The sequence below is a fragment of the Desmodus rotundus genome, chromosome 1 (genome assembly GCF_022682495.2).
Source record: "Desmodus rotundus isolate HL8 chromosome 1, HLdesRot8A.1, whole genome shotgun sequence".
NCBI lineage: Eukaryota > Metazoa > Chordata > Mammalia > Chiroptera > Phyllostomidae > Desmodus > Desmodus rotundus.
The window spans coordinates 132,101,692-132,126,749 of record NC_071387.1 but is presented as its reverse complement, the minus strand read 5'-3'; the positions used below and the strand labels follow the sequence as shown (position 1 = coordinate 132,126,749).

The 25,058-nt window shown below is 41.3% G+C and overlaps 1 protein-coding gene across 1 annotated transcript in view; it reads right to left on the bottom strand.

The window, feature by feature from the left end:
• CCDC192 (coiled-coil domain containing 192) overlaps nt 1-25,058 on the bottom strand; it is a 181,680-nt gene that overhangs the window by 49,778 nt on the left and 106,844 nt on the right. The window contains exon 6 of the mRNA XM_024571287.4: nt 6,564-6,696. Coding sequence (XP_024427055.3) covers nt 6,564-6,696 — 133 coding nt within the window. The remainder of the gene's footprint in view (nt 1-6,563; nt 6,697-25,058) is intronic.

Genomic DNA, 25,058 nt, shown 5'->3' with positions numbered 1-25,058 from the left:
ATAGATTAAAGGGGACAGTGAGAGGCATTTGTCCTCTGTCCAGAAAGGTGTCCCTTCTCCTTGTAGCTGATGACTTTCCCTAGCCCTTTGCTCCAGCCCAGTGCCCAGGTGTGGACCTGACAATATCCCGTGTCCTCGGCCACGGTGATCGATCTATGGGTGAGAAAGTGATACAAATAGGGTCAAATCCCTCCCCTGAGATTTCCACATAGGCTCCATGAGAGGTTCCCTAGAGCTGGAATAAATTAAGGTTCTTTGATTGTAAGTATTATAAGCCAATGCTAGCTACTTTAAGCAAAGAAACAAGAAGTTTTTGGAAGGATGTTAAGAAAGCTCTCAGTATTGAAGGAAAGCTTAGCAATCAGACCTCGTAAAGGAAGGCAGCTTTAGGAATAGGAGAGCAAAGCTAACAGACAGTTTCTTCAGGGTCAGGACCCAGCCTCCAGGATGAATCAGCTCTAGTCTTATTCTGCCGCCTTTCACTCAACTCAGCTCAATATTCAAGATCCTGAAAAAGAGCAGGTGTGATTGGCTCTGCTGGTCACAACGTTCCCTGAGTCAAGGGGGAGAGGGACACCATGATCAACAGCCCCACAGGACTGCAGTGAAAGGGACAGGAACCTCTTGCCCAAGGAAAATCATGCCTCTGTTACCAAAAGGGGGGTATGGTTGTGAGCAGGCAGAAACAGATGTTCACTCTGGATTGTTAAGCTGGGGCAGCCAGGGGATCTTTCTTGATCTGGGCCTGTGATAGTTCAGGTGGGGTCGATAGGGAAAGAAGAGCCAAATGAGCAACCCAGAAACCCCATGCTCAGCCTACCTGCCAGCTCAGGAGCTAGTCGATTTCTTTTCTCCTTGAACTAATTTCATTTTGGTTTCCATCACTTGGAACTAAAAAAATTCTGAGCAATTCCTAGTTTTTGTATGAGTGAATTTTAGACCTAGAGGTCTCTAGAATGTCCTTTTAAAAATTAGAATCACCGTAAATTTGTACATATTGTATAAGATTTCTTGGGATCTTCGTGCAATAAATCCCGAAGTTTTGCAGGGGTTCCTGGAGCGGTTGCTTGTCCTTGAGGGAACTCCTGAAATCAGTGAGAAGGCTTTGGCTTTGGGGTTCTATTTCAGAAAGCAGCTCTATTTCAGGGAGACTTCAGTGGAAAAAAAAGGAAGACAACCTGATAGGCAATCTCTGAATGAAATGGGAGATGATGAGGATAATTATAAGCTATTTCTATGAGGTAAATATGAAAATTCCTTGGGGATTTGCTATACTTGGAAAGCTATACTTGAAGTTACCACTCCTATCTTCTCTCATTTTCCCTGTTGCTCATTGCTGGCATTTATTGGTTCAAATATAAAATATCCCACCTTGGAATAATTTCTGTCTCTGAGGATTTAATAGATGCTTAAAACCCTTTTCTACAAATGCTGGGGTAGTAATGTGTATAGGGGGGGAATCTCCACCTTTTGTTTTCCTAAAGTTCTTGGCACTTTTGGTCAGGGCAGCAGGAGGGAGTGCAGGCTGCTCGCCTGTGCTCCGACTGAGCCCTACACAGTCCGACAACACGGGTGGCAAGCGGTGCTTTTTGACAAAGTCCCGGCAGTTGAATCAGTGAGTTCCCAGGACCTTTCTTGTTACTGTCTTAGGAAACTCTAGGTAGACTGGTAAAGTAAATATTTGTGTTCAGTGGTGACAGAAGGTTGCATGTAGAATTATCGGTCAAGTCATGGGTTCCTGGTCTCGGGATTAGCAGCCTTTCAAAGAGCTGGGCCGAGAGAAAGTAGAAGAAGAAAGGATGGCATTGTTCAAAAGACCTAGACACAAATGGACAACCATTCAAGAGTGGCCTTACTCCAACAAATATTGATATGACCCTTCTCTAAATGCTTGGAATTCTACCAAGGGAAGATTTTATTTAGGCCCAGAGCACTCTTATTAAAATACACGCACGCTTGACAGGGTGTTAGTCATTCCATTTTAGCAGAGATTGTTTTAGAAACTTTGTTTCCTAATTGAGATAAAGTTTACAAAACATAAAATTCACCATGTTAACCATTTGCAAGTGTCCAGTTCAGTAGTTTTCCTGTGTTAACAGTCTTATGTAACCAATGTCACTATCTAATTCCAGAACATTTTCATCATCTTCAAATCCCTGTTCACACCTCGAAGCAGCAGGAGCTTTAATCTTGAGGAAGTTTTCGGGAGGAGAGATGGAAGGAGGAATAGAAAGTGTGGGCTGAGTGCCTGGGGCGGGACTGCATGACAAAAGATACTCTTGAAGGTGTTGATTCAAAGTTGGCTCTGGGATGTTGGCAAAGACACATCTCTCCTGGCTTTCTTTAGAATCTAAGACAGCAATAGTTTGATTCTTAAAATTAATGGGATAGTGTTCAAAACCAGCCTTGTGTCACTGAAAGATCACTGATGCCAATCCTATTATACAAGCCTTCCCTCAAAATGTGGCTGGCTCTATTCATACGCTGAGTCCTAGGTAAGCCTGCCCTGGGATGTGCCTGATTACCTGGGAGCATCTTGTCAAAACAAAGAGATGGTTTCAAAGTTGACATGGCTTTCACTGGGACAATGGGACAATGCAAGCAGGGGCTAGATACTATATTGTGCATGTTAAGAAAAAAGAACTAAAAAGGAAAACCCAGGAGAGTGCGTTCCCTTTCGCAGGCTAACTTGAAACCTATTAAACTGGTCCCTGAGCTGGTCAAACACAGGAGCTTTCACTGTAGCAAGTGACTCAATGCTCCAGCGCCAACAGAAGGACTTACTGGTAGTTAATAAGGGCTTTTGCAGAGTAATTTCGTCCTCCTAAGCCAAAGGAAGCAAAGATTGTTTTGAAATTTAACCTTAGGTTCCTGCATACTAAGGTTTATCAAAAGGTGGACTCGAACTTTGAAAGGGTACAATAGGCATTTCACTGAGTTCTGCTAGTAAATAATGTAAGCGCCTCAGGTGCAGGCTGTGGAAATGACGGAAGGAATCTGCCCTGGGCTGTGATTATTTGAACCAAGTCAAGTCAACACACAGCACTGAGACCTAAGCGAGTTTCCTGCTGTGCCAGTTTTACGATAAAGGTGTTTTTTCTTTTCAGTTGAACTTTCCATTGACTGAAATCATTTATTCCTTCGGAGGTAATTCAAGTACATAGCCAATGAAATAGTTTACTGTGTTTATGTATTGAGAAAAAAGTTTGGTAGGTTGCTGTTTCGTCAGTTTGAAGGTGCTTTAAGGTAGTCCTAGTATTCTGGAGCCTCCCTGTGATCGGAGGAACTCAATGGCAACCTAATGCATGCATACAGCCTTACTTAGAAAGTGAACCAAATGGGGAAAAAAGCATATTTGGGTGAAAAAGAAATTCTCATTCATCTGGAAATGTTTCATTAACCTACTCGTTAGAACTGTGGGCATCAGTTTGTAACTATAACAGAGAAGTCACTTTATATTAATCCAGTTAAGATGTCATTTAGAATCAACACCATTTTCCCTTCTTACAATTTCAACAGTTATAGCAGGCATGCTCTCGGAGTAGGTGATGGTGGTGTCACTCGATGGAGGCTGACAGGGGACTCCTTTCCCAAAGTGGGTCAGTCTCAATCTCTTACGGGGTCTGAAATTCTGCCATTGGACGTTTATTTCTGGGATCATGAAGGTCTTTTTTTCGTCAAAAAGAATCTACTCAAAAAGTACAAGTACTCGTGGACGGGTGACTCATTGACATTACATTATATTTTAATTTGACCATTAACAGAGTGTATTGGACATGTTGATTTTGTCCTTCACTCTTTTCAGTAATGGGCCATCCCTTCCTCTAAGGACATACTTGTCTCCCACCTCAGCCCTGTGGTAACTGTCAGTCAGAACTTTCCCCTCCCTGCCATTATTTCCCTTTACCCCACCACCCAGTGGCGAGTGCAGGGCTGAAGCTTGTCCAACCCTACATAGCTCCCTACCCTGGCCACAAAGATTTCTCGTAGACCCTCATGGGCACCCAACCCATGCCAGGGCAGAGGTTTTTCTTAGACTTTTTCTAGCTAGAGCTGCTGGGAAAATACATTCTGTCTTCTCTGGAGAACAGGCGGGGAAGGCGCCCATAGCTGCTTTTGGCCATGTCTGACTACCTGCTGGAGAGAATGAAGTCTCAGTGCAGAGAGAAGCAGAGACGACAGACACAGTGATATCTGAGACCCTGAAGCCGTCACACTGCAGGACTAATGGCAGGTCCTTGCTTAGTTTGTTTACACTTGTGCCAATAAATCACTCTTTCTCTGTAAGCTATCACCAGGCCTAGTCCCTACTCCCAGACAGCTGTCATTCGCAAACAAAGGTCTGAGAACTGAAAACAAACATTTTAGAAAAGGACACCAGATAACTAGGGGTGGAATGGTTTTCTGGTTGAAGAATGTGTGTGGGAGGTAGTTCTGTGGTTAAATGGGGGTTATTGTATGTTAGAGTTATCAGCATCTTTCCAGACTTTACTTTCAAGAGAATTGATAAGGAGGGCAAGGTGACCAAAGTCTCTGAGACTAAGAGCTACTCTTGCTCTGGGGCCACAGTGGCCTTGTCATCTCCTGAGCTGTGGAATTCAGGGCGAGGCTGCACGGCACCCACTGGAGAGGAAGAATGTGCACTCATTTAAAACTTCAGGCCTATACCTAGTCCGCTGACTCAGTTTCTGTACCAACTAAGAGAAGCCACATGTCGGTTCAAAAGGAAGTCACTGTCTGCAACCATAATTGACCTTGGAAAACCTGGCTTTATTGAAATTTATATCTGTTCATAATGCAGTAGATCCCCCCCGCCCCGTACTAGAATTTTGTTTGTTTTTAAACAAGAATATAGAAAAAAATGGGCAAAGAAGGAAAGGTGGGATTTAATACTTCCCATTCTCTCCCAAACCATTAGGGCACCTCGGTATTATTTTAATTTTGACCTATAAACATAGCAAAGGGACAAAGTTATCATGAGACAGCAAGTGATATAATTTTGGTCAAAAATGAGTAATGAGAATTAGCTACCTTGCAATAATATCTTTTTTCGCCAGATTAAGAATACAGGGAAGAAGTTGAAAGCTACTCTCAAGCGAGCTGGAGGACTTTCTCTAATGTGCTGTACAATAGCTGTCAGCTTCTTCCTCTGCCCCCCAGGTGAAGTCTAGCTGTGATGCCTTGGAAAAAAGACCTTTAGATGGATGATATTCTCTAATAGAGTTTATTCTTTTAGGTTTCATGGTGGTAAAAGCAAACTCATAAGTTATATTTTGTTCTGTGGAAAGGGCAAAACAAATTGACCTTCAGTGTATGTTTCAAGGTGACTGTTACATGCCGTTGTAAGCCTGGGAAAGTGCTGTTCAAAACTGGAAATTAGAACCAAGCTCATGTTAAAATTGCTTTACCATGCGGCCAGGATGCCAGGAGTGTCTCACTTTCCAAAGCCACATCGCCTACTTTCTCCTCCTCCATTTATTTCCATGGTCCTCCTCTTTTTCCAGAATTACTTATGAGTAATAAAGGAAGCCAGAGTAAGAACAATGGCATGTTCCTGGCTTTACAAGAGTGCCACACATCAAAGGAAGACATTCATTCCTCCAAATCATAGCTTTGCAAGAGACCCAGCAGGCAGAAGGAAGTTTGCTATCACTGCTGAGCCACAGAGGCCAGGCAGCCTGACTGTTGTGAGCTGTGCACACCTGGGTGGGGGTCATGTCTGCCTGTGCCGCCCGGCTGTGGCTCAGGCACATCTAATCTGGGGCGAGGCAATCAGCATCTCTAAGCCTCTGCTTATTCTTGTAGAATCCACCAATGTACACACTTCTGAGAATTAAATACACACGAAATACTTAGCAAAATGCCTAGCACACAGTATTAAAGTATTAAATGTTAATACTCGTGTCAAACTTGTATTAATACTAATGACTGTCTGAAATCTTGGTCTCCCCCCCTCCCCCAAATGTGTGTTTATAGTCTCTTAGAGAATACTTTAAAAAAAAAATCCAGACCAAAATGGCTATTACAAATTTTTGGAACCACCCAGATTTTATCTCCAGCCAGCCTTCCCTACTTGTTTCCGGCTCATTTGCCTATTGTTAGAACATTAATTTGTTTCCTTCCCTGTACCTGGCTGGGTCTACAAACCTGTCTACACTTTTAGATGAGCTCCTCTCCTTGGCCCACTCCAGAGGCCCATCCCTGGGAGCTTTGGGTCTTCCTTCTTAGACTCTGCCCGTCCCTCACTGCCACCCAGCTTGTACAAGGACACGTATCAGATCTGTTTCAGTCCAGCTCTTCAGCTTCAGGGACTTTCCTTTAAAGAATGGCTTATTCATTCATTCTCTGCCTCTCTTACAGTGAAAGGGAACCCAGTCTGGAGTTAGTAGTTCCTGCGATGTCTCCATTCATGCAGAAGGGAGGTCAGCCGGGTCAGCATGCAGCCAGGCCACTGTGCTGCCTGGCACTGCAGCCTTGCTTTTTGCTTTGTTGCCAATAAACTATACACACCACCCAGGACCCGGGAGGGGGGGGGCATGCCACTGTCACGTGGTAATACTGACCTCTAGGGGCTGCCTTTTCTTCACACAGCGTCCTTATCTTCTCACGGAGTTCCAGGACGGTGATGGCAGCATCATGCTTAGTTGTTGCCAAATCAGTGTTAAGCTTTCTCAGTTTCCTTTGGTATTTGAGTTTCTTAAAAAAAAGAAGAGTTTCTGTCACTAGAGACAGATACATCAAAGGCATAAAAAGAATTAATGATGTCTGAACAGATGTGGCCTTTGAAGCCCGACTTCCCTGTTTACCCTAGACCGAGACCTTTCTGAGGTCCGTGACCCTGAGTGAGCGTGCTCCTCCTGTTGGAGCAGGTGACCCCCGGCGCAGTCTACTCTCTGCATCATAGTATCTTTTACCTTCTAGAAGCGTTTTTTATCTGGATCTGAACCTTGTGTTTTGGTGGCGGCTTCTAACAGAGGCAATTAGAGAAGAACTCTAGTTGGCAGTTGTCATTTTACCGCCGAGGTGCCAATGGCTGAAAGTATCTGATTTTATTTCCAGTCTGTAAGGAAACTCCCACCAAAGAGTCAAAGCCTTGATCGGGCATCACCCTCATGCCGTAAGGGCTCTCACTGACATACATTCAAAAGGGTGTGATGCCACCATGAGGTGCTGATTTGACAGATACTCACTACGGTATCTCTATAGGGGAAGTGGTCAGGGGTAGGGATTGTTTTTAAGTAATAGAGGATAGGAATTCCTTGCTATACAATAATATGATTTTATTCAGAACCTTTGAAAGAACTACATTAGAAAACTGTTACATAACCAAAGGATTTACCGTGAGACTTTATGGCTAGGAAGATCCTTTTATGGATTTCAGAGTGAACTTAATTTGTTAAACTTGGATTTATCTGCGACTCTGGAGAAGCTGTTTGCGTGAGAAGTGCTACATTTGCACTTCTGGGTTCCTGCCTTGCCACTGAAGAGCTCACTTTGCCAAGCCTCTGTGGGCTGAGAATGAGGAAGCCCAGAAAATAAATCACTGATACTTCTTATCAACATAAATATCAAGAGTGGGAAAGGAATAGATTTTGCTCATCAGGGAAGATGGTGTTCCTTGGTCTTTGAAAGGCATACACCTGGGCGGTAGGAGATCACTCCCTTTTGATGAGGCTAAAAAGCCAGTAGAATCAGTTTATCAAAGGTGGCATTAAAAAGACAAAGACCTCCCTCTTTAATTTTTTTTAATCTTCCCCCAAGGATATTGATTTTAGAGAAAGAGGAAGGGGGAGAGGGAGAGAGAAACATTGATTGGTTGCCTCTTGTATGTGCCCCTACCAGGGATCGAGCTCCCAACCTAGGTATGGCCCTAATTGGGAATCGAAGCTGTGACCCTTTGGTGTATAGGATGATGCTCCAACCTGGCCAGGGAAGACCTCCCATTTTAAAGACAGGTTGTCTTCCAGACCAAAGCAGAAAGATTCGGACTCCACAAAAGCTTAATCAATGGCGTACACGTGGCTAAAAGAGAACGCATTATTCAAAGGAGAACGGTCAACATGAAAGTTCTTTAGACCGAGGTGGAGGGGTAGAATGTGGCGGGGTTCACCGGCGCAGTCCTGGCGAGAGGTGCTCTGAACCACAACACGAGTGCCTGGTCTGGACGGCACTTCTCCCACAGCGGTGGTCAGTGCTCACGTACTAGTGTTATCATTGTACTGGTTTCCGCAGCGCTCCCTTCGGTGTCAGGTGCTGTGCAGGCCAGCTTTGAAACTTCAGTGCTGAGAAGGTCTCTCTGTTTTATGTCACTAGGACCTTCTAATTAATTCCCTTTCTCTGAGTCTCTCTGCATCAAACCCTTCACAATTTGGCGCGTCATGTGGATGAGTTCAGGGGGAGACTGGGTATTTCACTGCTGTGTTCCCCTAGTAAATTACTACGTGGGCATGCTCATCTACACCCCCCTCTCTTGTAAACTGGATGGTGTCAGCTTGTTCCCGAGGACCTTGTCTGTCCCAGACCTGCATCGGTGACAGCCGTGAGGCCCGTGCAGTCGTCCCTGGCCTTTCCTGGTGCCACTTTGAGACTGCTCCATGCTCAGATTCTTCACACTTTCCTTTTACAACTTAGAATTTGGGGATAGAAAGTGGGGGAAAGGGTGCAAAAGTAAAAATTGAGAAAGTGGAGGGAAAGAGGAAAAGAAGAGCAAGAGGGATGAAGAAGAGAATGCTAACTGGAAGTATCAAAAAAGAACTGGTAATGATTTTCATGCTGAAGTACTGGGGATCAGGTGTACTGATGAATGCAGTTTACGCTGATCCATGGATACAAGTAAGACAGGTTGATGGGTGGAAGAGAAACTGATAAATCTAAGATAGCAAAATGTTAATTGTAGTATCCAGTTATTAAGTATAGGGGTGTTTACTATGAAATTATTTCAACTTTTCATCAGTATATTTAGAATTTTTCAAAATATAATACTGGGAAGAAAAATAACAAAAAATTTAGTTTTCCTACATTGCCCCTTTTGAAATTATACCACAACTATTCATATGCAGATAAGTATTTTTCTAGAACCTTTTCTCAAGATAGGCATTAATAGGAAACAAAGGCGAAAGAAATGAAAGCAGCTAGGTGAGAACTGATGAGTGATCGTGGGTTGCTGGCGTGGTGTCTCATCCAGCCGCACTTCCGTTTTGCCAGGATGGCTGACGCGCAGCAGGGAGGTACTCTGCAGGAAGGCAGGCGTGTCTCATTATCAGTTAAAAATCTAGCTTTCCAGTTAAATAACTTAACTCTCTTTTGAAAAAAAAGTCTAATTTCAGGCCACCTTTTTGTCTTTCTTTTATGGTGATTATATGTTCTACCTCTTAAAATTGTTGTAACAGTTGTATACTTGGCTTGTGATATGATGAAGAAACTGAGGTTGCGTAGTTTGGAGAAGACAGTAAGTACAGGCAGGAGTCCTGACAGCTGACTTCAGTTGTCTAAGGGACTATTCCAAAGCAGAGGAAGCTGAGTCAAACAGCATTGTTCTAGAGATACCATGAGGAACAATGGGCAGAAAATACAAGGAAGCAGACTTTGGCTCAGCCCGAGAAAGCACCCTCCAACAACTAGAGCTGCATCCATACATAACAAGGTAGGGTGGGTCCTGGCAAAGGCATCCTGGTCTGGGAATGGTCACACAGAGACTGGATGGACATCTGCAGGCAGGCCCATAGTATCCTCTGGGGCCTGGGGTAAGAGGTAATTAGAGGTCAGATGTACCCTCAGCTCTTTCTGCCTCTGGCTTCCTCCAGCCCCTGAGAGACACAGCACTTGTCCGAAGGGACATTTTAGCCCTCACAGTCTCTAAGCTGGCTACAGTTGTCAGGGATTCTTTAAGGATAATTCTGGTACTTGTGAGATGTTAGGTAAGAAGGCCAAGAAGGCCTGTAGGTCCCCTACAATTCAAGGATAATGTGACTCAAAATGTACAAAATGTGTTATTTAGCTATAAGGAAAAGGGGAGGGGGAAATCTAAATTTAAAAAAGTTGAATAAAGCACCTAGATTCGTTGCTTAAGGTTTCTGTTGGACACTTGGTTTTTCAGATAGATTTTAAAATAGTTTAACATCTTTGCCTTTGTTTTTCCTTTCTGCAGACAGAACTACTGTATGCTATTAATTCACAGCTCTAACCAAGCCTTTTGGGCACTCCTACAAATTCAATTTGCCAAAATGTTTTTTATTAGTCATAGACATCAAATGATTTCAGCAATGACAATATTTTCCTTTGCTCTTTTGGCATTCTCCAGCCAGGCAACCCAAGTGTTGTACTTGAATCTAATGGAGCCTGTTATGATCTCCCTAGTAACTAGGAGTTCCCCTCAGTGATTACTAAAAGGATAGGAAGGTTGGATAGCTTGGAGGTAAATTCCTAACCTTTTTCTTTTCCTATTTCTCCTACACAGTAGTAAGAGGGAGGAAATCATGTATTTGTGCACTATTTTTAAAAGGAACTATCTATCTGTATCACATTCCTGAATAGCTTGCACTGTAGCAGGTCAATGGGAATTAGAAATAATCTGGGAACTATTTATAGAAGAGTTTCAACACAGAGTCGCCTGCACTGTTTAACATTTCTTGGTCTTTCCACATACTTTGAACCATGGCCTAAGAGTCTAAGGCTGGGCTTCCAGTTATTGGCCCTGAGAAACAGGGCCAGACATCTCCAGGCCCTAGATCCCATCTCGTAGAGCTGGTGGAGATTAAATGACCTAACACATGAACAACAGGGCCCAGTACTATGACTGCAGTGTAGTAGATGTGTTTCTGTTTTCGTCATTATTTCTTGAAGCACGTCTGGAAAACACAGCCCTCTACCAGAACACCACATGATCTTCTCTAAAGATGTCTTTGTCACACTTTACACTTCACAGAAAATAAAATTTGCACTTCATTGAAAACGAGCAATTTATCTTCTTTTCTTTCACCTCCTCCCTCCTCCCAAATTAAGTTCTCTGCGTGATTGGATCGATTTCCTTCTCATTTTGTATGGCTAGACAAAATTTGCTGTCCTGAAACAGATATGCAAATAGCCTTGATCAAGTCTCCTGCCAGAGCTGGCTCAATGCCTAGGCAAACTAGGTGGCTGCCTGTGTGGAACGCGGTGAGGAGCACCTCGAGGCCCTACCTCTTGCTTCCCATGGCAGCTCTGTCTTGGGCCTGCCAGTGCATGCCTTTTCCCCACTTTGTCTGAAACCGACCCCATTCCCCCCACCATCATTCTCTTACAGAGCATATAGAACAAAGGTTGTCTCTCCACGGGGCCGCTGAGAATCCCACCACACAAAAGAATTTGGTTTGGATGTAGAAGGTCTGGGCAGACTCCTCTTTTTAGTTCTTTTCTAATAGCCCACCATTAATAACGAAACTAATAAAACAGATAGTAGAATTTGGATACACCTTGGCTTAAAATATCAATTTCCCATCTTTATTTTTATATTTTTTACCATCCTTGGATGAATATTTTAAAAGTCCAGGGATGGCAAAAATGTGTCACGTTTCTTCCTTCCTTCTGCATGGCAGACCTTCAATTTGGGGATTCTTTCACCCTGGGTTGCACACCTGGCTTCAAACCTGTAACCTACACTCCCAGCAGCCACCACTCGTTGAGGAAACCTAGCTGTCATCTGTATTAGTGTCTCTGTTTTGCAGGTGAGAGAGCTGAGGCCCCAGAGAGCTTGAATAGATTTAATCATGGATTCTTAGTGAGGAAGAGCTAAACTGACTTGAACAAAGGTCTTTTGATTCCAGATGCTAATTTTTCTTTTCAATAGTAACCTGAGGCTTCACTGATAAATAGCACCATTAATTTGTTAAGTTACCTAAAGGTAACCTTTGATGTTAAAATGTGCATGGCTCCAATTAGTAGAAGTAGAATGGCCATTTAACAGATTTGGTTTTGAAAGGGTGCCATTGAAGTGCGATGGGGTGGCATTTATGAGGTGGGTTGCCCTGATATCTTTCGAGAACCTAAGAAATGAAGGAAAGATTTGATGAACCCAGGTGAGACCTGTCCCTGCCCGGTGTTGCTCTGAGCCCTCTTAGTGTCATTCATCAGAGGACCCTGAATTGATCCTGATGGGTGTGGCCATGCTAGTCCGCTGAGTCCTCTCAAGTGGCAAAGAGTGGATTGGATGAATCTTTATTACAAAATACCTTGAGTGAAAGACAAATCACAATTGCAAAATGTAGCTTCGTCTTATTTCGCTTAATAAAGTCATAAGGGAACTAGTCGATACATAAGCCCTTAGGCCTCACCTCAGCTTCGACCAAGAGCTGGGACCCTCACAGCCACTGTTGACACTTAACGGCCTGGAGTCAGACTTTAGAAATCACTGTGGATACTTTTCTGTTCTTTCCAGTATCCCTCCCTCTGAGTAGCTTATTTTATGTTATAACATGCTATGGAAATGCATTTTAAATATGGTCCCCACACCCAGAAGGCTTAAAATTCCTAATAAAAATAAAACAATATCCCAGTAAGTAGACAAACATCTTGACTCAAGTAGGGGAAGAGTTTTCCAGCATTTGCAGCCAAGTCGCTGTCCTGTCCCTCTATGGGGTGAATAATTATTAGAGACAAGCTGGAGTTTGCCAGTATATGCCAACATATGTCCTAGTTTCCAGAAATGCCTGTAGAGTGTTTATGTAAGAGCTATTACAAATTAACACAAGATAAAGAGATAACTTTTATCTAGAAGTCAATTCCAACAATAAGGTAGAACTTTCTAACAATGGAATTGTCCAAAGTTTGAGTTTGTTGCCCTAAAGGCCAGTACGTTGCCCTTCCTTGCTTATGGTATACAGACCATTATTGGGAAAAATCGAGAGAAGTTAACACTTACTGATCACCTGTGATGTGGCAAGTGTGGGTCTAAGAACTTTATACGTACTAGCTCATTTCATTTTTGTAGCAACCCGATGAAATAAGACTATTATTAATCCAGTTTTCTGGATGCAAACACCGAAGCACAGAGAGGTTTGAGTAGCTTTCCCCAAATCAAATAGTGACTCAGTTCAAATCTGAGCAGTCCGGGCCCAGACGGGGCCTTCCATTGCTGTGCTACACGTGCCTCACTCTACCCCGTGTCCGACATCGTGGGCACGTGGGATAAGGGGACTTTTCCTGTTCTATAAACCTGCTTCTTAAAGCAAGGAGTGTCTGTCCTCTGATCATGAAGTTCAGAGCCATGGGCTGACCCCTCAGTACAAATGAGGAAACCAAATGAATCACAAAATCTTAGATGACACAGAATTGGGCGCAATCTGTGAAACCAAATTGTCTAGCCCCAGCATTTTAGAGAGGCAAAAGTGGAAGCACAGAAAAATGTCATGACTTGCCCAAAGCCACAGCTAATAAAACTGCAACAAGCAGGACTCCAGGCTGGATTTTCTGAGTCCCCATCTCAGTGTTTTTCCCACTACCTCATGTTGTTCCTTGGCCATCAGAGCCAAAGGGCAGTGCAATGAATAGGGGATTGAAACCTGGAGTATCGAACTAACATCCCTAGGTCTAAGGTCCCAGGGACCTTAGCAGTTATTTAGGCGGGCAGCCTTCCCTTAAAGATCTCCTTGTACTGAGAACCAAGAACAACTAGCCTCAGGTCATTCAATATAATGCATATTGGGGTTACATTTGAAAGAATAAAGAGTCTTTAGGTAATTTTAGGTAACTGAGATCCTGCTTACTTCAAAGAAATAAGCTGGACCAATTGTCTGTCAGACAATTTGCCTTCATGTAGCCCTGAAATGTCTATACACAGTCAAACAGACCCATTTCTGGGACTCAGGAATACTGCAGTATGCTCTTTTTGTGTGTGGATGTAACCTTGCCTCAACATTCTCATAGAGTAATCATTAATCAGACTGACAACCAAGATTTTCGAGAAAGGACCTCCAGTGCCATAAACAGTGAGCTCAGCTGCACTGGCAGAGCTCAGCACAGAACAAAACCGAGTGTTCAGTGGTCTTGTAAGAAGAAAATACAGTCAATGCCTACTTAAGCCAATCTACTCTTTGGTCTTCCAATTGCAAATCACACCCTGAGAACAGAGAGAGAAGTGCATTGTCACACCTAACAGAGCCTGTTCGGAAGCTGTTTTCCAGTCCATCCTCCCTGGGGGACAGAGAGAGCCCAAGGGGCCAAAGCTGTGTATGAAGCAATTTCACTTTCTCAGCCCCACCTCAGCGAGCTGTATCATTGGCAAATGGCCATAAGGAGACATGGGTGGAAGAAAACAGAAACCAGGGAGGACAGAACATACAGGTAGTAAAAAGAATTCCTGCATAAGCCTTGTGAAAAATGCTGCTAAGCACCTCTAATGTGGTTATAAAGATAACGAAGGGTCTTTTCTCCACGACAGGACTTTATAATTGGGCAGATATTTTTGTTGTTGTTTTTTCCGGCACCCATCACTCCTTTTGAACTTGACTAGGCTACCTTCTGGGAGGAAATCAGCCACCTGCAACTTATCTCAAATCTGAAAGTGGGGGCATGCGAAAACTGGAAAACTGAGATGCTGAAGCACCAAGGTGCTTCAATCACCTTGAAGGGGTTTCTAGTGGTAAAGGAAACCTAATGAAGGTAACCTTCCCATCAAACATTGCTCTCCTTCAGAAACTCCACTCTGCCCTGAAAGCAGGGAAATTAAAGGGCACACAGGCTCAGTGAGTATAACAGCCATCTTAAAACAACTTAACAAATGATAAATCTAAGTAGAGAAAAGGAAAATAAGAGGAGAAATGATTCTCACATAGCATGAAGTAGCCTTGGACAGTGTACAAGAGAGATTAGAGCAAGCAGCAAAATGGAGAATTGTCTAGGATAATGTATTGTTTTTCCATGAAATCGTGTTTTAAAAACAGCTGCTTTCCCTGAGGGTGATGAACACTCAATACCGTGTACGGATGATGTGATGTGGCATCGTGCACCTGAAACCTGTATAGTCTTGTTAGCCAGGGTCACCCCAATACATTCAATAAAAAGGAAAAAATAAAAAAAACTGCTGCTTTCTTAGTGCAAAAATGAAACAGTTTTACAGCAGAAATTCCTAAGTTTAAAGCAAAGAGGACTGATCTCATATTTAGAAAGTATTTACAGTGTTAAAAGTAAGAGAATGAGTGTGTGGGTAAATGTTTTATAGATTGCTGAGAGGCATGATATTAGTTAATGTTGTTACTACTATAATTATTTTAGGGTCTTTATTTTTAAGTAGAAATTCTGAGACAATGGTTCTTCACAATGAATTATCAAGTGTAGGGCTTTACAGGAATATCTATTTTTTAGTTGAATGTTATAAGCTGCAATTAAATGAGTAATTTTTGTCCGTTCTTTAATTTTTCTATTGCTTTACTCCGGTATATGCCTAGAAACAACAGTAGTTTATAAGGGGCAAGGATCTCAAGTCAAGTTCCCCCTATGAAATTTAAAATTTCTAATCAGGTTCATTGCAGCCAATGTTTGACAGTCAGTTTAACCCATGACAGTGAAATGCATGTGGACAAAGCCTCAGCAATTAAAGCATCAAACTTGGCTCCCAGCTCAGAAGGTGAAGGAGGATTCACTTGAGTATTGAACTAGTTGGGCAATAAAATGAAAGTGGACAGAGTGAGTTAATGAAGCACACGGTGGGAAGTCACAGCTGTCTCGTACTACTGAGCTATGGAACCAGTGACCTATAGTCTGCGTGTGCTGAGTGAGCCAAGTACTGTCATCCACAACTGTTGGATAGTGCTTAACTGTTCAGTTTTTATGGTTGAAGATTCTCTTTTCTTGATTTTCCTCTTCTCAACTGTCCACTGTACTAAAGAGGAAATCATATTGCACAGGAGACACAGGAGACAGTGAGCGCCACTAAAACTGTGTGTTGATCTTCAGTTGTTCCAACCAAGTTTTTCAAGATGTTGTAGGTACAAAGCAAACAGTTGATATTCAAATAAATTGCAGAACCACAGTCTTGACAACTACAGGTACAGCTCAGTGATCAAACCTGAACTATCTTCAAGTTCATTTGTGTGAGACCTGTAACACAAGGTCACAATGGAGGTGTCATTGTAAGGATATTTTGTAATTCCTGCCTCAATTTTGTTTACATTCCTGCTTCCTTACAAATGTGTACGGATGATGTGTGCATCATAGATGCCATTTTATCTAGTATTGGTGACACTGTAATCTGTGTCCACCTGATCACAAGAAAACCATGTTTTCAATACTGTAACAAATCAGCCCTTGCTTTTCTTAGCTAAAATCTTACAATCATTATCTTAGTCCAGTGATTTTCAACCAGTGTGCCATGGGACACTGGTGTACAGACAGAGGCACACTGGTGTGCTGCAAGAATTTTTAAAACACGCAATACCTGAGTCTTTAGTCAGGGGCCCTGACCTCTCTTCCCTTAGATTGTCAAACAAAAAAATGACAACAGCCAACACAACAATAGCCATCGGTGTGAATGGATCAAAAGTATACCTATTTTTTTGGTCAGATTGTCAAAAAATATATTTTTGGTGTGCCGTACAATTTTAGTAATTAGTTTATATGTGTCACGAGATGAAAAAGGTGGAAAATCTCTGGGTTAGTCTCTCCCTCCCAGCTTTCCTGCAGTTCCATCCTTGACCACTGAGGCAATGCATACCATAAGCCTTCAAAGACGCTAGTGAGATAGCACGGATTTGCCACACCTGTAAACTTCCTTACTAAAAGACGGCATGACGTATTTCACAGAACCAGAACGAATATTTCAAAAATTTGTATGAAACCACAAATGGCCCTGCATAGCAACAGTGATCCTGAGGAAGAACAATCAAGTTGGAGGAATCACACTACCTAATATCAAACTATACTACAAGACCATAGTAATCAAAACAGCATGGTACTGGCATAAACACAGACACATAGATCAATGGAACAGAATAGAGAGTCCAGAAATAAACCCACACCTTTATAATCAATTAATATTTGACAGAGGAAGCAAGCATATACAATGGGCTAAAGATAGTTTATTCAATAAATGATGTTGGGAGAATTGGGCAGATACGTGCAGAAAAATGAAACTATACCACATTATACCACACACAAGAGTAAATTCAAAATGGATCAAAGACTTAAATGTTATAAACTATAAAAACTGTAGAAGAAAACATAAGCAGCAAAATGTCAGACCTTGCTCATAGCAATATTTTATTAAATATATCTCCCCAGGCAAGGGAAACAAAAAAAATAAACAAATGGAACTGCATCAAACTAAAATGTTTTGCACAGTAAAGGAAATCATGAACAAAATAAAAAGACAACCCACAGAATGGGAAAACATATTCACTGATATATCTGATAAGGGGCTAATATCCAAAATTTTTAAGGAACTTACAAAACTTAACACTTAAAAAACAAACAACCCAATTAAAAATGTGCAAACGACCTGAATAGACACTTCTCCAAGGAGGACATACAGATGGCCAATAGTCATATGAAAAGATGCTCAACATCACTAATTATTAGAGAAATGCAAATTAAAACCACAATGAGATATCATCTCACAGCTGTCAGAATGGCTATCATCAATAAATCACCAAACAAGTGCTAGTGAGGATGTAGAGAAAGGGGAACCATTTTGCACTGTTGGTGGGAATGCAGATTGGTGCAGCCACTGTGGAAAGCAGTATGGAGATACCTCAAAAAATTACAAATGGATCTGCCTTTCGACCCAGCAATCCCACTTCTGGGAATAGATCTGAAGAAACCCAAAACACTACTTTGAAAGAACACAAGCACCCTTAGGTTCATTGCATCATTATTTACAGTCACCAAGATATGGAAGCAGCCTGAGTGTCCATCAGTAGATGAGTAGGTAAAACAACTATGGGACATTTACACAATGGAGTACTAGTCAGCTGTAAAAAAAAGAAGACATTTTTATCCTTTGTAACAACATAGATGGACCTGGAGAACATTATGCTAAATGAAATATGCAAGTCAAAAAAAGATAAATACCATATGATTTCACTCATATGTGGAATCTAATGAACAAACTAAACTAGCAAGGAAAATGGGGGCAAGACTCATAAATAGAGAGGAGGATGACAACTAGTTGGGGGGAGATCTAGGGGTGGAGAGATGGAGCAAAAATGAAAAAGGACTCATGGACATGGACAACAGTGTGGTGATTGCTGGGGGTGAGGGGTATATAAATGGTAATGGGAGAAGTTTGATAAAGATTAAAAAAAAAGATATCCGTCCTTCTCTGTGGAGATAGTTTAGCACTTGGGGAAATGGTGTGAGCATTAAGCAGTATTTTCGACCTAAATCCAGTTTCACTCCTGGTACTCATCATTCCAGTTGTAACATAAGAAAAAATTTTTTGTCTTGCCTTTCTCACTGTTTAGAGAAGCTATCATGTTCATGCTTTGAAGCTACATTTCATAGTTATATATAGTTATTCTCAATAGTTCTTAGAAGAAAAGTTTAATTTTAGAATCTGATATTGTATGTGAATCAAGTTATATGCATGCAAGATGGGGTTGCAAAGGCATAACCCGATAAAAGAAGCATTTGTCACTTATAAATAGCATGCAAAGAGTCAGAGAGGCAGGAAAAGGTGTGGTGATGATGTGAACTTTTGCTATGTAGATCTTAGCAAGTTTCAGATTGCATATTTTAACAAGTTTAGACAAATGTGCTGCTACAAAACAAGTCATCAAATACGGATAGTTACTTGGTTTTTTTGGACTCAAGCATCTGTCCTATTTCACTCGCAAGGTGCTTTGTTTAATTCCATTAAGGAAGCTAGCAGTGAAAAGATAACACATAAATCTGAATTCTCACACAGGAATCTTTAAGTAGATCTTAAAGATAGACTTTTAAGCCTGTTCCCATCAAAAGCCTTTGCTCTAAGATATGCAGGGATAACAGGTAGGGAGGGAAACATGTGGACTGGGCTTAGAGCCACTTGCCTCATCTCTTGCTAGTGACTGAGTGGTGGCACAACTTCCCAGACTCTGAGATTATAAGATTTAGGATAATCAGATGAGTTATTCATCAGTTGAAGATATCCCAAGTTTGACAAATGGTGAGTTGCCTATTCCGGTCCTGACCCAGAAAACCCATAGGTGCCATATCAGAGAGTTCTGCTTTAGACTCAGACTTCTAGGGCCTCCTTAGCAATAGTGGGAATGACACTGGCCATATAGCGACCACCCAAATACAGAAATGTAAGTCCCCAGAAATACATCCCTGGGATACCCTGGACTGAATCTCATCTCTGCTTGATAAGAATGAGGCTGACCCAGAGCCATTCCAGCTTCTATGTAACTAAAGCTCAGGAGATGTACAACAAATAAATATGTTTTGACAGTCTAAAAGAATGAGTAGATGAATAAGCTCCCTAATTTTGTTCACATATTGCATCAAAGTCAAAACTGACTTCTACCTGCTCTAATATCAACTCTGTAGAGGCCTCTCTAAACTGACAATGTCAATTACTGAGTCACAAAGGCATCCCATGTGGTTGGTTCTGATGTGCGTATCTGTTAAGGTATTGAGTCACTTGGTTTTTCAACTGGGAAATATATATTTTTTTCCCTTTTAAACTGTGGTAAAAACATACGGCATGGAATTTACTATCATGACCATTTCAAAGTGTACAGTTCTGTCGTGGTAAGTAAATGTACATTGTTGTGCAACCAACCTCTAGAGCTTTTTAACCTGGGAAAACTGAGACTCTATTCCCATTAAATAACTACTCACCATCCCCTACTCCTAGAGCATTTGTTTGTCCATTCATCCATTCATGAACGTGTGGGTTGCTTCTACCTCTTGGCCATTGGGCAGGAGATATTTCTTGAAATAGTGATCATAGTGGTACAACAATTTAGTACAAAATGCTTGCCTTTCCAAGATGAACTAAACTTTTGACCTTTAATTATAAATTGCATTTTCCTTTGCTAAAAAAATGTTTACTTTTTGCTTATAACCAAGTACGCTGGTTTCAAAGTGGGAAGACGTTTAGAAGCGATGTCAGGTCTGATCATGCAATTTTGGTAAGACAATTTCTATCAGATTTCTAAACCAGGCACTCCTTTCATGTCTGACACAGGGCCTTCCTCCTTTTTTATAAAGATAAGGTCTATACTGTCAATAGAAGATGCACAGGAGAGATTATTATCAGAGAGGTTGATTCAGTGATGAGCCTCTCTCTGTTGTACGCCTCTCAGGTGGTGATCTTTTGGTTTTCAGGGCAATGCCCAACCCACTGAGCCACACGAGGCAGGGCTTTTCCACCCTTTCAAAGTGAGTCTGTTAAGGCTTCCCTTCTGACATCTGCACATCTGATCCATCATAGGACCTTTTAAAAAATACATCAGCTCGAGTTTCTCTCCAGACCTACTCAATCAGAATTTGGGAGAGTCTGGTTGTGGGACTGTAATCTGGTTTTAAGGTCTTCTGGGTGGTTCCGATGTGCATATCTGTAAAGGTTGATTAGAGGAGCATCTGTATGCACAAGCCAGGTGCTGGTCACAAAGGCGGTGTGAATGTCCTGAGGACATGTGTGTGTTTGTATACATGAGGACACGTAGGCTGGCATAAGGGTGAGTTGGGAAGTGTGGACACAGCAACTCCAGAAATGGGGGAGATTTCTCTGGAGGTTGGTTCATATAACATGTCTGCTGTAGAAAGAAAGAAAGTATTTGGAACAAAGGAATTTCAGGCTTTGGAAATCATACTATGGTATGGAGGTACAGTTAAGAAATTTGTGCAGTACATCAGCTTTCTTTCTTAGGGCAAATATGAAGAGATAGTAATTAAAGTACCAAACTGCACCAAACCATTCAAAGCTCTGGCACACCACCCTTCCTGACTCTTACTTGGCGTAAAACATCCCAGTCTTAATTCTTATTTCCCACCCACAACGCCCTTGAAACTCTTGCAGGTTACAACAGCTAATAAAAATTTCCATACCTGCTTTCACACTCATTGCATTGTTCAAAGTTATTTCAATGACTTTCACAGCTTCAAAGAAATCTAGCAGGAAAATTCTAAGTCCTGTTCCAAACTTTGCCAGTAATACAGTAATCAGAGGCAAGTGCCTTGATGTTCGCTTTCTCTAATGACAAATGAGTATTTTAAAAACCACCCCAGGGTTTACATATGGATGAATTAACTCATCCTGATTACATGCTTTGAGCCTCGAATGTTCAAAGTGAGGTAGAGAATGCAGACAATGAAAAGCATACTTCAAGGAAATCTCTTTTTAGCCTTAAAATTATATTTTCCTTTTGTTTAAAAATAAGTTAAGATTTTTTAAAATTAGCAACTCATGCTTTTTAAATGCTTTAAAATCCCTTGATAATCCCCATGTGCATTTACACACACACACACACACACCAGAAAAGAAATGCCATTTTTATGGCATAAAGTATATCCCTGGGGAAAAATCTCAAAGACAGCTAGTCTATTTTTGTCCATTATATAGGGGGAAAGTATATGGGAACTTAAACTACTCCAAGGTATTCCAAAATATGAAAGGGAGACTCTTAAGTCACCTGAAAAGTTTTAATATGTCACATAGTTATTAGCCAGGTTTTGATCATTTGTGTTGTTTCTGTTTATTTTTTCTATCCAAAGCTGGAGTCACATTGTGCCTATTTTTAATGAGAGAAAATATATTTAATTGCTTCTCTATTACTTTTTCCAGTGTTTTTATTTTTTAATGGGACTGTTATTACTATCTTCTATGATAGAGTAAGTTGGGGAAAATCTATAAGTTAGTTTAAAAAATTATTCTAGAAGCAGTATTTCTATCAACCAGAGGGAACCAAGTGAGCATGTCAGCAGGTGTTGAACATTTTACTGGGCTGATCCCAATTTTCCAAGCATGTAATCAACTGAAAAATATTTCATCTAAGACTTCTGAGGATCTGTTTTTCTGACCAGGTTGAACATTCCAAAGCAGATAAAATTTTAAGAGAGAATCCAGCTCATTAGAGAGAGCTGGTTTCCTGAGATTCTCAATAATTTAGTTCAGTTCAACAAACGTTATCTACTGTGTTCCAGCCTCTGAACTAGATGCTGGGAATGCAGAGATAAAGCATAATCCCTTCCCTTTGGAATCTCTTGTTTTGTGAGAGAGACAGATATAAATTTTCAATATAATATTATACGGCACAGTAGGTCCCCTGGGAGCACAAAGGAGGCCCTTAGCACTGCCCAGAGGGTCAAATAAGGTCTCTTTTCTTAAAAAAAAAAAAAAAAATTCAATGATGGTTGACATTCAATATTATTTTATATTAGTTTCAGGTGTACAGCATAGTGGTTAGACATTTACATAATTTGCAAAGTGATCCCCTGATAATTCTAGTACCCACTTGATATCATACATAGTTGTCACAATATTATTGCCTATATTCCCTATACTGTACTTTACATCCCCATGACTATTTTGTCATTACCAATTTGTACTTCTTTTTTTTACACTTTATTGTTGTTTTATTTTTATGTATGTATTTTTAAAATTGATTGGGGTGACATTGGTTCATAAAATTATGAGCAGGGACCCAAAATGGACTTTATTTATTAAAAATTATGTATTTATTCTTACATGTTTAAACTTTCGTTGCCTTTAAAGTACTCTCCATTTGATACAATACACCTACTGAGACTTTTTTTTCCACTGCTCACAACAGCTCTTGAACTCATCAATTTTAATGCTTTTTAGTGCTTTTGCTGTTTTTTGTTTCACTTCTTTCACATCAAGAAAACATTTCCCTTTGAGGACTTTTTCATCCAGAGAAACCAAAAAAAATCATGGGGCAAGACCAGGTGAATAGGGAGGGTGAGGCATGGGAGTCATGCCATTTTGGGTCAAAACCTGCTAAACACTCAGGCTGTGTGGGCAGGTGCGCTTGTAAATCATGATGGGCAAATGCATTGAGTCTTCCAAAAAAATTCATTGAAGTCTAATGCAGCCTCTCACAACAACACCAGCTGGTACACTGATACAGATGGGTTCCTAGAACACTCACCTAGTGGGGGAAGCCTGTAGTACAAGGGGCCTGCCCTCCAGAAGATAATTGCGGATTTTTTGGGGTCCTCCCTCAAATATAGGTTTCAGGGGTACAATTTTATAACACATCATTGGTATATTGTATTGTGTGTTCACCACCTCAAGTCAAGTCTCCTTCCATCACCATTTCATTTATCCCCCTTTATTCTCTCCTTCCTTCCCCCCTCCCCCCTCTTTCCCTCTAGTAATCACCATACTGTTGTTTGTTTATGAGGTTTAAAAATTTTGTCTTAATTCCCTTACCTTTTTCACTTAGACCCTCAACCCTCCTCCCCTTTGTATCTATGAGTCTGTTTCTGTTCTGTTTGTTCATTTGTTTTGTTCTTTAGATTCCACATATAAGTGAAATCATATATCCGTCTTTTTCTGTTACTTATTTCACTTAGCATTATACTAGATCCATCCATGTTGTCACAAATGATAAGATTTCATTCTTTTTATGAGTAATATTCCATTGTATATGTGTACCATATCTTCTAGATCCATCAGACAATGGGCTTCCATATCTTCAGGAAAGATCCATGAGCGTCAGAACCACAAAGCCTACATGACAGGGACCTGGGATGCGGATTTCTGTAGGAAGTCTTCTTCGCCACTCATTTCCTACATTTCTGTGATATCTTTGAGTTGGTGGGCAGTGTATTTTTTGTCATTTTTTCCCAGCTGGAAGGCCTCTTCCTAGTTTAAATTTACATTCAGGGGAATGTAACAGCCCCATCCCACCCTGTACCATGCACGTGGCCCCCATGGTCTGACTCCCATTCCTAGAGGAGATATTGCATGAGCTGAATCTTGAAAGATGAATAGGAATTAGATAGTTTAGGAAGAAAGGGGTAAAAGGCTGAGGTCACTTCGGTGTGTACAAGACTGAAAGTTCATAAACATTGTCTGTGTAGGAAACCTCAAGAGGCCAAGTTCAAGGGATTAAGATAAAAATGAGGCCGGATAAAGGCTGGATCATGGATGATCTTTTATACAGTTCTAGGAAGTTTGGGCTCTTTCATGTAGGGAATGGAAGGAATTTTACACTTGAACAAATGCATGCTATAGATAGATTGCCTTGATTGTATGAGGTGGGTAGCATTTTAAAGGAGAAAGTCTAGATGTATGGATGTCACTTATGAAAGGATTTCAGTGGCCCAAGTGAATTGAGGAATAGTGAGAAGACAAGAAGATTTAGGAAGTAAAGTTGAATTTGGGTAATTAGCTCTGTTTGTGGGGTAGTGAGTGGTGGGCGGTGGTGAAAAAAGAAGTATTAGTTTCCTAAAGGTAGTGATTTTCAAACTTTGTGTATGATTTCCAAACTTCAGGGTCTATAAGAATTACCCACTAAGTTTGTTAAAAATGTCACTTCAGAACATTGATGAAGATGACAGGGGATTGATATGGAGGGACACCCTCCCTCTCAAGTCATATGATAACACAGAAACATATCAATACAGTACAGACTTGAAAACATGAAAAGCTCCAACGCAGGAAAGTAAAATGTTCTATCTGGATGTTAAGAATACAATGGGAACTGTAATCAAGTGTGTAATTTGGACAGGAAAGGAAATAAAGCAGCCTGCAGGGGTGCTGTGAGCAGACAGGAACCTTAGAGTGGGTGTTCTAAAGTCAGTTAGGAATGGGGGTCGGGCGTGGGGGCCACATGCAGAGTGCGGGGCTGGGATGGGACTGTTCTTCCCCTGAATGCAAATTTAAGCTAGGAAGAGTCTTTCCAGTTGGGGAAAATAACTAAAAATACACTGCCCACCAACTCAAAGATATCACAGGAATGTAGGGAATGAGTGGCGAAGAAGACTTCCTACAGAAATCCACATCCCAGATCCCTGTCTTGTAGGCTTTGTGGTTCTCATTCGTGGTTCTGACTCGTACGTATCTTGCCATACAGAAACTATGAGCCAGAAAGTGTAAAAAATGGTTCAGAAATAATGAAACATGAAGGGTTCTG